Raw genomic sequence first — 14,442 nt, 5'->3', positions numbered from 1 at the left:
GCCTTTGACAATGTCTTGATTTGATGAAGCATGTCTGGCCAAGCTACTGTATCAACTAAGTGATGATCCTGGAGTATGAGTGGAATTGCTTTTGTAAAGCAAGGTAGGCAAGTGATTAGCACTGTCTGTAAAGTCTCATATTGCTAATGCTGTGAAGCACTCGCGCTGTGTAAGATAAGGTAAGGATTAATTTGTGTGTTTGTTAAATAAAAGAGTTATGCTATGTGGAGGTGATAGTTCTTCTGTTTTGAGCTGTCCCACTGACCCATGCTCAAAGGTTTATTGTTCATATTTCATTCAGAGGGAGCTGAGGAGGATCAGAGCTACATTGCCTAATTAAGCACCATATCCTTTTTGTAGTAGAAAGGATATAACTAAGGCAAGCGTTTTTTATGATGGGGGGGTTACAAGGATTTGAACTGATTGGCAATTAATTGAAAAAAAAGCAATGAATTGAAAAATCCCGTTCGCTGTATGTGCTTTTTTTTTTAACTTATTCTTTTTCACTAGTGTGGTTTGAGCAATATTTTTGGCAATGCTTGTTTTATTTTATTATAGTATAAGTGATTTTATTTATAGTTATTGTTATAGCCTCAATTATTGCTAGACTTTAACAAGTTATTAAACTGGGCATTTACTTTTCTTTCCAGGTAAGACTTTATGCACGACCTGATGCAGTGAGAAGGGGATCTGGAGACTATGCCCTCAATATCACAAAAAGACTTTTGGAATTTTATGAAGATTACTTCAAGGTTCCATACTCGTTGCCAAAATTGGGTAAGGGTTAAAAAAAGTACCATCTCTTAACCTGACTTATGCTTGTCCTCTATATAATGCTATAAATGAATTTGTAATTTCATTTAATGTGGTTTTAAAAGGATTTTTATTTAAAGTGGCTTTAGATACATGTTATAATATTTAATAAAAGATTGCCATATGCATTTTGACATAATTGCTTTGTGTTAGTGGCAACTTCATTTAGGTTTTTTATTTATTTTTTTATGGTGGTATTTGTAGTCAGTTTATCGCTTTTGAAGGAAGCTAATTGTAAGAAATGTAATTGTTTGAGGATATAAGCAATTATTTGAGGATATTGGAGGATGCTAAATTGTGGCTTGAGCACAGGGCACAGTCATTTTTTATTTTTGTCCCTGTTCAAACCCTCATCCTCTTTGGAAAACGTGGAACATGGAACCTTAATGACCTAATACATTCCAATGTAGCCAAATGTATTTAGGAAAATACAACAAAAATTGATACACTACATACTGTAGGTAATGCAGTAGTAATTGGTTTAAAATATTACAAAGGGTAGCTAAACTCAAAACTAAAATATATACATTGAAGCTTGCCAGTCCTTAGATGTAGCTGCATTAGTTTCCTTTTTTCAGGCATTTTGCTTTAATTTTTACCTGATGATTCTGCCAGTAACACTGCCTAGTATTAATGATCACTCACTGCACAGCATCCATTGAGAATCAGCACATGAAGTGTGTTAGTACTACAGAGCATCTTCCTTTAAACTCTTCTTCATTGGATCAGGGGAAGATATTCTGTAGTTAATAGAATATACCTTGAGATATCAGTTTAATGCACAGGAACAATGGAATTCTTCAAGTCAACTTGTATAAATAAGTTTCCTGAATTTCCAGGAAAAGTATTTAGCCTGCAAAAAAGATTTCAGAAGAGAGAGAAAAAAAACACATCTAAAGCTGTATTCATTTGTTTTGTTTTTGGGTTTAGATCTCCTGTTCAACAGTGGTGTTTAAAGATCAGTTTTAAGTATATTAAGTTTGAAAATAGCTTCACCAGAAATATTTGTTTTGCCAAAACAAATTTCTATTCAGAATTCTTCTGCAGGGTTTTTTTTCAAAAGAAGACCTTCTCCTTCTACAAAAAGTAATGATGTATATGTTATATGACACTAAAGCACTTGGTACTTGCAGACATATTAAGCTAATGGCTCAAGTTATGACCAGTCCATGCTGAATCAGACAAAATCCAATCTCTGGGTGATCATGTTAGCAAAAATCCACTGGCTGGGTGGAAATGTATCAGCTTGGCAGTGACTGCACCCTATCAGATGCAGCACTGTGAGTTTTCAGGGAGTGGCAGGTTCCGTGGCTGTTTGAATACAATAGCTGACAGGGGAGATTCCTCCATTCATACTGTTTAGCCTGCGGGATTGATGGGGAGAGATCTACATGTGTATGGCCAGCCTTAGTTTATACACTTTGGTGGGCATGGCAGATAAATGCCAAGAAGCAAACAATATGTGAATAGTAACAGTAAAAACAACAAGAACATCTAATGTCCAACTAGAGAGAGAGAGAGAAAGAGAGAGAGATCTAATATGATCAGACAGCAATAGTAAAATAGAATGTAAATGTTTTCATCTTTACTTTTTTGAACCAGAGGCAACCACCGAAACAGCTCAGAAACACTACTTTTTTTTTTTAAATGCCTAAGACATCTCATATCGGAAGATCACTCTTAAACTAGAAACCCATTCATACTTTCCTGTACACAGAGAGTATAAAGTTTATCAGCGAATGGTAAATCCTGTAATTTACTTGGTCACCAGCTAATGCTGACAAAAGTTAATCCTAGTATGAGCAGAGTAGGTGTATGTTTTCATAAGAACATATTAAAAAAAGTTTGTGATGAGATGTGTTTCTACAAATACGGATACTCCATTTCTTTACTAACCCATATATCACAATATACATATATACAAATAAGACTAAACCCAGTACAGATATGTCTATGTTGTAAAATGCTATATTTTAAATATATTTAAATATATGAGAATGTGGTGGGATGGAGATGACTTTTCTCAATGTTTGATCAGCCATGAGGAAATAATAACCACACAGAAATGTCATGAGAAACATGAGAAACATATTATGTACAATATACTGTAGATATATCAAAGCATAAATAGTTTTTGTACATACATCAAATTAGTGTTCAACCATCAATTGTACCAGACCAAACTGCTAAAAGCTCTTTTAGGAAATTGCAGGGGCATTTAAAGGTAAGGCCAACCACCAAAGCTCAGTAAGAAGTAGAGGTACAGTATGAAGCTTCATCGGCAGAGTATTTCTAGATTCCAGTATTTATAAATGTTGATAGCTTTACTTGTAGCAGTTAAAATGTAAGAAGAAAACACATGTGAAATTAAAGGTTCTGCAAAGTTATGCTTTTATCCTTGTACTTAGGGATGGACCAAACACCCCCCGGGTTGATTCGCACCAGAACATGCGAACAGGCAAAAAGTTTAGGCGAACATGTGAACACTATTAAAGTCTATGGGACACAAACATGAAAAATCATAAGTGATAATTTTAAAGGCTTATATGCAAGTTATTCCCATAAAAAGTGTATGGGAACCCGGGTACTGCCCTAGGGGACATGTAGCAATGCAAAAAAAGTTTTTAAAACAACTGTTTTTTCAGAAGCAGTGATTTTAATAATGCTTAGATTGAAACAAGAAAAATTAAATATTCCTTTAAATATTGTGCCTGGGGGGTCCCCTTAGTCTGCCTGTAAAGTGGCGCATCTGTGTAATGTGTAGTGTGGCAGCAAAATGACATTTCTAAAGGCAAAAATGTAATTTAAACTTGCTCGCGTCTGTAATGTATTGCCAACTCCCAGCAATATAAATGAAAAATCAAGGGAAAAACAGCTTGGGTCGTCCCCCCCAGTTCATACCAGGCCCTTCAGGTTTGGTATGGATTTTAAGGGGAGCATGGAGTCCCTCCCAAAATCCATACCAGACCCTTATCTGAGCATGCAGCCTGGAGGACAGGATGGGGGATGGGTGAGCAAGAGCCCCCCCTCCTGAACCTTACCAGGCCACATGCCTTCAACATAGGGAGGGTGCTCCATACCTGGCCATTGGTTGTCAGGGTCTGTGGGTGGGGGGCTTATTGGAATATGGAAGCCCTCTTTAACAAGGGGGCCCCCAGATCCCGGCCCCCCTATATGAATAGATATCAAGTACATTTTACCCCTACCCATTCACAGAAAAAAGTGTCTGACAGACCAGAAACATAGAAAGCACCCCAAAGCACTCTCCCCATGTTGAGGGCAAGCTGCCTGGTATGGTTCAGGAGGGGGAGGGCGCTCACTTGCAGGCCCTCCCCCTTCCTGGCCAGCCAGGCTTCTTGCTCAGATAAGGGTCTGGTGTGGATTTTGGGGAGACGTACGTGTTTGACTCCACGTCAAATGTATTTTACATTTTGGCATGAAGTTCCCCTTAAAAATCTATACCAGACCCAAAGGGCCTTGTACGGATTGGGGGGGGATGCCATTTTTTAATACTTTAATTCTGTCATAGGGTTCCCCTTAACCACTTCAATGTACTGTATTATATACTGTACACTGACTTTGATTCGAACATCGGCACCATCCCTACTTGTGCTGTATTCATGTGGATTTGATACATTTTTACTATGCTAAATATGCAAGGTATTGGAGGACAGGTTTAAATTGTACATAAAGGTAATATAAGTTCACCATAGATGTCAATATTTCCCTAACTGACTGTTTTCAGATCTTTTTTATGTTAAAAACAAGTATAAGTAATATTCAACTTGAAATACAATATATTTTAAAGAGGACCTGAACTAAAAAAGTAAAGATTTTCTGTCTCATAGGGAATTTCTAGAAATGTTAGTTGTACCTAAGCAGTGCCATGAAATTTTTACCGTTTGCCTGGAAATCCTTCTACTAAAGTAGCAGTGCATTTCCTGTGCCCTGAGCCTTATAGCTGTATACTGTATATGTAGTGTGAAATCATCTAAGACCTCATGCCTCTGATTGCCCGTGTCTAATTCCTACTCTCACTAGATTTCAAGTGAGATTTGGTAAGCCACTACTGTGCTGCTTGCTGGATAGGAATATGTACCTGATTACCTGCAGAGAGTAATCACCTATAAGTATCTCCTTGCGTCTGCTTAATTCCGTCACTAGATCTTTGCTTCATTCAAGTCTCTATTCAATTCTCACATGAGAAAGCAAAATCTTGCCTCTACCAAGAGGGCAATGGATTTTTGGTGGGTGTGTTCACTACTGTGCAAAAGTAGGCAAGCGTGAAAAAATGCTGTAAATTAAGAATGTTTTCAGATATAGAAGTGTTAATAGTTTATTTTTCTTGTTTACATTTTTTATTGAAGGTAAAAACAATGAATCTCAACAGGATGCATCAGAAAGAAATCTTACCCCTGGATAAGGGGAGGCAATAGTGGTATAGTAACTCAATGCTGATGTAGGGGCACAGCCCTTTGCATCAGAACATACAAAAAATAACATTGGCTGCACTAGTTTTCTTTTTTTGCCTTTTCCCTTTATTTGCACTTGTTGTTTGTTCCAGTAAGTCTGCTATCTTCCAACATCCTTTAACAGACCAAGCTGTCCAGCAAAGGTGGCAGTTAGAGGGCTGTGACAAACTATGTAACACTGCTAGAGCTACTTACAATGGTCAGCTTTTACTAATTTAACTAAAATCTTTATCCCAAAAGGAAACAAATAAACACTTATGCCGTGTACACACGAGCGGAATGTCCGACAGAAAAAGTCAGACGCGAGCTTTTCTTGGAAGTGCACAGTGGATTTAAAAAGCTTTATTTGCAAACTCCATCTATATCTACTAGTTCATCCAACAGTGTTGCTGTCCAAAGTTGGCTATGCTGCTCCTTCGTAGATCTAGTGGAGGAGTAAGTGTAGCCACCCTAAGACAGAAAGTATGTTGCTGGCAGTATCACCAGTTAAAAATAAAGAAAAAACATGAAAAAAATACAACATATTGCAGCCTTTGGGGTTATTTTACTAAAGGCAAATCCACTTTGCACTACAATTGCACATGAAGTGCACTTGGGAGTGCACTGCAAGTGGACTTGGAAGTGCAGTCACTGTAGATCTGAGGGGGACATGCAAGGAAAATAAAAAACAGCATTTTTGCTTGCACATCATTGGATAATAAAATCAGCAGAGCTTCTCCTCATTTCAGATCTTCCCCTCAGATCTACAGCGACTGCACTTCCAAGTGCACTTTCAGCTGCACTTGCAGTGCACTTGTAGTGCAGAGTGGATTTGCCATTAGTAAATAACCCCCTTTGTATCTATGTTGAAATATGTTTCATTTTTGTTTTTGAGTTTAGGTATACTTCAAAGTGGTATTAAACCAAGCAGTTTAGAAATCCTCAGATGTGCTGGCTGCATTTGTTTTCTTTTTTGGGTTTCTTTACCCTTATTTCCCCTGGTGATCCAGCCAGTAGCACTCTTCACTTCCTATGATAGTGTCTGCATTCTGGATGAAGTAGTAAAGCAGACACCTTTGGAAAGAGGGGGCTGTAGGCTTTGTGAGGCCTTAGGCAAAACTTACACGAGGCCCCAATCACGCCCATAATAGGAAAAAAATTCAAGCAATAAAAATGGCTGAATAAAGATTCACAGATCTAGCACACAGTTCATCAGCACCACTTCCAGGGCACCCTCCTCACCCATCAGACATATGCAGTCAATAAAACATCTGGGACCCAGCAAGGTGGCAACCCCTCTAAGAATTTCCCGTGTCTTGGGAGAATGGGGAGGGGATGTCATTGAGTCATTCCACATCTACAGAGGAAGTAGAGTGGGGGGATCCCAGCACAGTGCAGGGGGAGGGGGAGGTGGGAGAGGGGGGTGGGGGGAAGAGGGAGCGGGAGAGAGAGAGGGAGTGGAAGAGAGAAAGAGGGAGAGAGAGAGAAAGAGTGGGAGAGGGAGGGGAAGAGGGAGGGAGGGGGAGAGAGAGAGAGAGAGGGGCAAGGGAAAGAGAGAGAGGAGGGGGAGAGAGGGGCGAGGGAAAGAGAGAAGGGGGAGAGAGAGAGAGAAAGGGGGAGTGGGAGAGAGGGGTAGGGGAGCAAGAAATTGTGTGTGAGGGGGGAGAGTGGGTCAGAGAGAGGGTGAGCGAGAGGGAGAGAGAGAGAGGGGGAGAGGGAAAGTGGAGGGAGAGAGGGGGGTGAGCGAGAGGGTGCACGAAAGAGGAGAGAGAGAGAGAGAGAGGATGAGTGAGAGAGGAGGAGGGAGAGGGTGAGCGAGAGGGGGAGGGGGGAGAGAGGAGAGGAGGGGGAGAGGTGAGGAAAGAGGGGGAAGAGGTGAGGAGAGAGAAAGGAAGGGAGGAGAGGGTGGTGGGAGAAAGGAGGATGACAGAGGGAGGGGAGAAAGAGGAGGGAAGATTAGAGAAAGAGAGAGGGGAGAGAGAGAGATGGGGAGGTGGAGAGCGAAAGGGGGGAGAGAGGGAGTGAGGGGGAGAGCAAGAGGGGGAGGTGAGAAAAAGGGGGTGAGAGATCCCTAGCCCTGTCCCTGTCGGCAGCCCCTCCTGTGCCCCATGTCCCAGTCTGTGAGAGCACTGGAGGGCAGCAAAGAGCAGGGAGGAGCTGGAGAGTGCTGGGGGGTGGGGGCTGGAGAGTGCTGGAAAAGGTGGAGAGCACAGGAGGGGTGGGGGCTGTAGAACGCTGGGGCAGAAAAAATTGCAGTGGAGAGCGGGGGGTGCTGGAAAGCACTGGGGAGGAGCCAGGGAACAAAAGGAGGAGCTGAAGAGCAGGAGGGGAGCACAAGGATGGGGCTGCTGTAGAGCAGGAGGGGCGGAGGCAGAGAGCACAAGGAGGGGCCGGAGAGCACGGGGATGCAGAAGAAGTTGGATAGGAGCGGTGGGGAGTCTGCAGATAGTAGAATTGATTTTTTCATATTCCTCCATGCAGCCGCTGAATGATCACTGCTCCTCCTCTCCCTCCTGCAGACATTCAGCGGCTGCATGGAGAAATATGGAAAAATCTATTTCACTATGTGCAGTCTCCCCATAGCTCCTGCTATTCAGGCACACAGGGAGGGTGCACGGGCACTCTTGTTCTCTCTGGTAGGCCAGGCAGAATAAGGACATTGAAGGTGGAGCTCCTTCCTCTTCACAATCATGGGGCAGCTTAGCTGGATAGTTTCAGCGCCCCCAGCCCCAACTGCTGAACCGAATAGGAGGCAGTTGCGGAGAGGTTGGATGAGCAACGCAGGCTGAAGGAGCAGCTCTGCTGCAGGTCCCACATGGACATGCCACCCGCACGCCTTGTAGAGATGGCACCTGGAGCTGGGTGCTGTCATCAAGTCGCTGCTGCCACCTAGAGGCCTGTACTGTCCCACTCCCTGCACCCGCTACCACTGGACCGGGACTCTCCGTGATGAGGCCATGACATCAGAGATTGATCACAGGCAAATTAGGAGGCCGTGAGGCCCCTGCGAGTGCGAGGCCTTAGGTGACTGCCTAATTAGAGAGCCACCTCTGCCTTTGAACAGCAGCATTGTCAGTCTGGGGAGAGGGTAGTGTTAGACTAGCAGATTTAGATGGACTTGACTAAAAAATTGAAGCTGAACTCCAGTAATGCTTTATAAGCAGTTACAGCAAACATTTTTTTCTCTTTTTACCTTTTAGATCAAGGTTTTGCATAAATAAATGAAATCTGACCATTGTACACACCCCTGTCAGTTTTAAATAGTTTGTCTCAACCCCCTAACTGCTAGTTTAACTGGACAGTTTGATCTGTTAAGGGATGTTGAAAAATAACAAACTCGCTGGTGGCTGGATAACCAGGTAAAAATAGAGGTAAAAAAATAGAGGCCTAAAAAAGAAAACTAATGCAGCCACATCATCTCAGAATTGGTAAGCTGCAATTTAACCGCTTCAGCCCTGGAAAATTTTACCCCTTTCCTGACCAGAGCACTTTTTGCGATTCGGCACTGCGTCGCTTTAATTGACAATTGCACGGTCATGCGACGTTGCACCCAAACAAAATTGACGTCCTTTTTTTCCGACAAATAAAGCTTTCTTTTGGTGGTATTTGATCACATCTGCGTTTTTTTTTGTGCTTTAAACAAAAAAGAGCGACAATTTTGAAAAAAATGCATTACTTTTTACTTTTTGTTATAATAAATATCCCCCAAAAATATATAAAAACCATTTTTTTCCTCAGTTTAGGCCAATATGTATTCTTCTACATATTTTTGGTAAAAAAATCACAATAAGCGTATATTGATTGGTTTGCTCAAAAGTTATAGCGTCTACAAAATAGGGGATAGTTTATGGCATTTTTATTATTAATTTTTTTCTCTATTAGTAATGGCAGCGATCTGCGATTTTTATCAGGACTGCGACATTATGGCGGACACATCAGACATTTTTGACACTAATTTGGGACCATTGTCATTTATACAGCGATCAGTGCTATAAAAATGCATTGATTACTGTGTAAATGACACCGGCAGTGAAGGGGTTAATCACTAGAGGGCGATGAAGGGGTTAAGTGTGTCCTAGGGAGTGATTCTAACTGGGGGGATTGCCTACTAGTCACATGACAGCGATCACTGCTCTCGTGGACAGAGAGCAGTGATCTCTGTCATGACACAAGCCAGAACGGGGAAGTGCCTTGTTTACATAGGCACTTTCCCGTTCTGAGGCTCCGTAACACGATTGCTGGGAGACCGGCGGACATTATGACCGTTGGTTCCACAGGCAGGGTCACACTGTACACGGCGGGCGTGCCTGCTTTCCCCGACTCTTAAAGGGGATGTACAGGTACGCCCATTTGCCCACTGCTGCCATTGTGCAGACGTATATCGGCGTGCAGTGGTCGGCAACTGGTTAATACATTTTTGTTTTGGAATTTAATACTACTTTAAGAAATTGACGAATGTTGCAGCATAATGTGTACCATTTTCACTTTGCAGAATTCTTCTATTGCAAATTGCATTAACAAGTCCTAATCTCCTAGTTAAAAATAGTCACGCTATATAGACTCCAGATATAGATAATATATAGCCTTTAAAATTAGTGAGGAAATAATAACTTCTAATCCACAGTCTACTTACAGTAAAAAAAAAAAAGTGTGAACATGTGTTAATCATATTTTTAAAGTAATAATGATTTAAAATTAATATTTTTAAATATTATTTTTAAATATATATTTACATATATATTTATATATAAAACTATTTAAATATATTTTTAAATTTAATATTTTTAGTAATAATTTTTTTAAAGACAAAACTTTTATTTTTAGTTTTGGATAGAGTGGAGAGGGATTAAAACATCTATTGGGTTTCTATTGCTGTCAGTGCCCTTGCTAGTGAGATTCACCCTCTCTGTTTGTCCTGTTTACTGTATCATCAAGAGTGAAAGTAAAATAAATCCCAAATTATGTGTTGTCCCTAGAACAGTTATAAATAGGAAATATCACACTAGGGACATTAGTTCTGGTGACCCTGGTAACAACCTGGAATTCCCTCACTAGGGAAAATCTCCCCAATGGGATACAGATGGCAAATACAAACTGCAAGGGGTTATAACCCTCCCTTACTCTATTTAAAATGAACAAAAAAGTTTTTCCTTTAGTTCTACTTTAACTTATTAATGCAAAATATTTTTCCTGCCCTTTCCTCCTGCCCTTTCCTTTGCAGTCTGCTGTCTCATCCACCAGCCATATCCCACACCCTCAATATCTCTGTTCTCTGTTCTCTGTTCTCAATACATTGATAAAAGAGCTAGTGCAAGATCTTCTATCCTTTGTACAAGACACGCATGATGTCCTACGCAGTCTTGAGAATTTCATTCTTCCACCACAGGCCCTACTCGTGGGAATCATTGTATACCTCGATCCCGCATGATTGGGGCCTTAAGGCGGTCCACCATTTTCTTTAATCCAAATTCCCCTTACTTGCCACACAAAATGAATTCATTGTAGATACTCTGAAATTCATGCTTGAACACAACTGTTTTCAATTTATGGGCATTAACTATCAGCAGATCAGAGGCACGGCATTGGGAGCCCCCTGGGCTCCCTCTCATGCATGCCTACATTTGGGACTTTGGGAAAAGGACCTAGTCTATCCCTCGTCGATGTTGTGGCTGAGGTACATCGATGACGTGTTCATGGTTTAGGGGGGTCACCCCAAGATCTACTTTTATTCATTGATGAACTCAATGATAAAGATCAAAACATCCGCTTGACCTTCTCTTATGACTTGGTGGCTTTGCCTTTTTTGGACCTTACTATTCATATGAAGGATGATAAATTAAGGACCAAAACATTCAGGAAAGGAACTGCGGCGAATACACTGTTATTGGCCTCAAGTCACCACCCAAAGCCCCTCATACAGGGGATTCCCGTTGGTCAGTTTCTCCGTATTAGGAGAAACTTTTCAGACATGGATGATTTTAAAAATGAATCACGTGAACTATATGGAAGGTTTCGGGACAGGGGATACTCCCATACCTCCATCAGAAGGGCAAAGAAAAGAGCCCTTCAGATGGAAAGGGGGGAACTTCTGTCCGACAGTAGATTGGAAACGCAAAAGAACACAAAATCAACTCTGATAAGGATAATCACCCGATATGGTGCACAGTGGGAACAGATCAGAAATATTCTTAGCCATCATTGGCATATTCTAGCTGAGGCCCCTATATTGGGTGAGGCCCCTTTGTTGGAAATAGACCCATACTGACGGTCAGAAGAGCCCCTAATCTGAAGGACAAGTTGGTCCACTCCGAATATCACAGACCTAGAAAACACAGCTGGCTTACCGATCTCCCTCCACTCAAAGGCATGTTCCCATGTAGCAGATGTCATATCTGCAAATATGTAGACAAAATGGACATGTTGACCGATTCTGGCGGTAGGAAACAGTATAAGATCAACAATTTCATTAACTGTTTAACAGACCATGTTATATACATGTTAACCTGCCCATGTGGATTGAACTATGTGGGTAAGACAAAAAGACAGCTTAAAATACGAATTGGTAAATATGTCCAGAGCATGGTCCAAAAAGACGATGAACGTCCATTGTCATTACATTTCTTGAAAGCCCATGGAAGGAAACCAACTGACCTTAAGTGTAAAGGAATCTATAGGCTTAATCTACCTCCAAGAAGAGGCGATTTTGACAAGATATTATATCAGAAGGAAAAGATGTGGATCTTTAACTTGAGAAGTATGCAGCCTACAGGGTTAAACAACAAATGCAACCTATCAGTATTTTTAGAACAGTAATAAAGCTGATTAATGTAATCTAACTTTCTACCATCTGGAATTTTCTGATATGTGCACTACTTTCTCTGAACATGAGGTGTGTGTTATGTTTAATATCTTGATAACACACACCCGGTTTAGGAATACCTTCAGCTTAATCTAATAAGATATCTGTATCTTGACTGTACGCCCCATGCTATTTATGTACATATATAATCATTTTTTATTATGTTTTTTGATTATGTTGATCTAGCTGTGTTTGGAGATTGGGCATCTGGATCTGTAGGACTTCTGTCATTTTTCATATTTATTTCTTTTCATTTCTTTTTCATTTTTCATTTTGTCTCCGGTTGAGCAATTGTTTTGATACTATCTGGCTATCAATAGAATTAATGGATTGTGACATTAAAACTATGGCTTTGTTATGTTCAAAATAGGCTTAATAATTAAAGTACACTTAATATATAAAGTATTCTGGCATGGGTGAATGCACTGGGTGAAAGCTATGGCTGTATGATGTGAGACTAAATGTCGAATTAGCCACAGTATAAACAAGGTATCCACACTGATCTCTAGTTATCTAATTAAGTTCATGGATACTTAATGATACACCTCTGGCAACTGCGCATGCTCTGAGGAAGCTTGGTTTACAAGTGAAACATGTAAGCAAGCAAGACACTCACATGTCTTCAGTGGTGTGAGCACCGACCTGTCCACACGGTGAACCTTATCTATCCATTCCGAGTTCCATTCAGGTGATACCTTCAGTGTCTAGTATCTTACGGATCAATCGAGCAGATCCGGACAGGACAACTCTGTAGCCTATGCACGGAATGCAGAGAGATCGGATACACCAATTCAGGAGAATCTGTTTGGAGGAACTCTTGAAGAGGAATACAATCTATCTATGCAACAAAGACTCTCTCCAGAACCTTCATTGATGACTCCATCCCGACTTCTTAGTGGTTTCATCATTGAGTGGTTGGACCGCATTTATGGACTCAAAATATAAGGAAAGTGAACACATGGAGCAAGATGTCTAAAACGGTGAGCTGTATCAGTTCCCCTAATTTAAAGGGGAAAATATCTACTGCATAAAAACCGTTTTGTTTCCTTGACCGATGTTACCCTTTACATGTCCTTTTGCGAGCCACACTCATACACCTGATAATTATCTAATTAATGTGTCTCTGCTGAGTACTTTATGAATGAACTTCCTTCTGCATCTGCTTTCCATCACTCAAATATGTCCAAGTGAAGATCAAAGAAATCATAATTAATATTCCTCTTTCTGAAGGGAACCTATGAACTCTCAGCAATAGCAGGATTTCTGTAGGTCACTTATTTCTAAATTGTTTTTTAGAAACAGTGTAATGGTTTCATACACCTTCACTGGCTAAACAAAGCCTATATTAGAATTCCCCTTTTTTGTTGAGTTGATTCGTTTGGATGGGATGGATGATAGCTGTGTATGGCTAATTGTGGCACCGGTGTTTCATTTAAGACCTTTTTATCTTAATTTTAATTAAATGTTTTGGAGGAGGGTATTTATATTCCTATTTCATATTATATGTATATGTTTTTTCTATTTTGTGGATATTTAATAAAGATTATTAGTCCCTAAAACTTACGAATCCTCTCTGAAGAATACTTTTGGGAATTCTTTTCTCGCTTTTTGTGTATATGCCTTTTTATTCAGAGGATCACTATCCTGGAGATTTAAACTCATAATTTCCAGGTAGTGATTACCAATCAAAATTCTGGTATGAAAAAGGTTAATAGAACTGTGGGGGCTGTTACAGGCTCTCATAAAGCAATAATGAAATCGGCTCTATGAATGGAGGATGGGTGGATGATTAATATGTCTGTCATTTTTATTCGGGGTATAGGGCATAGTCAGTAACTTGATGAGACCCTGTGATAACCCCCACTGAACTGGCGGATTATTGTAGCAGGGGGGGGAGGTGTGAACTGAGGAGAATTTCAACTAGCAGAAGAGGCATCAGCACAAGGGACACATCCTGTTTACTGTAATTTATGTCCCTTGTGCTGATTTTTATGTTTTTTTTTTATGTTGGCTGCACTTAGGCTTTAATGTACAAACACAACAACTTTTAAATATAAGTGACCAGGGGTTCCCCAGAAAGAGGACATACTGCATCCCACATATTGTGCCCACACTGTACCTCCTGCAAGCATTTTTTATTTGAAATGTCTGCAATTCATCTTAAAAAAAACTCATAGAGGTATTTTTTGGATCATGTATTTGATAGCTTGGAGCTTTACTTTAACCCTACCAAAGTAGTAAGAGCTAAAGCATCACGCTCTTTATTTATTTATTTTATTTTTTTAAATTTAATTATGCATGGCAAAACAACCAAGGTTA

The 14,442-nt window shown here is 40.5% G+C and overlaps 1 protein-coding gene across 1 annotated transcript in view; it reads left to right on the top strand.

The window, feature by feature from the left end:
- TRHDE (thyrotropin releasing hormone degrading enzyme) overlaps positions 1 to 14,442 on the top strand; it is a 1,580,966-nt gene that overhangs the window by 496,682 nt on the left and 1,069,842 nt on the right. Inside the window, exon 3 of the mRNA XM_073620033.1 lies at positions 651 to 777. Coding sequence (XP_073476134.1) covers positions 651 to 777 — 127 coding nt within the window. The remainder of the gene's footprint in view (positions 1 to 650; positions 778 to 14,442) is intronic.

Source organism: Aquarana catesbeiana, linkage group LG03 (genome assembly GCF_042186555.1).
Source record: "Aquarana catesbeiana isolate 2022-GZ linkage group LG03, ASM4218655v1, whole genome shotgun sequence".
Taxonomy (NCBI): domain Eukaryota; kingdom Metazoa; phylum Chordata; class Amphibia; order Anura; family Ranidae; genus Aquarana; species Aquarana catesbeiana.
Note: the sequence above shows the minus strand (reverse complement) of the source record. Positions and strands in the feature narration are given on the sequence as shown.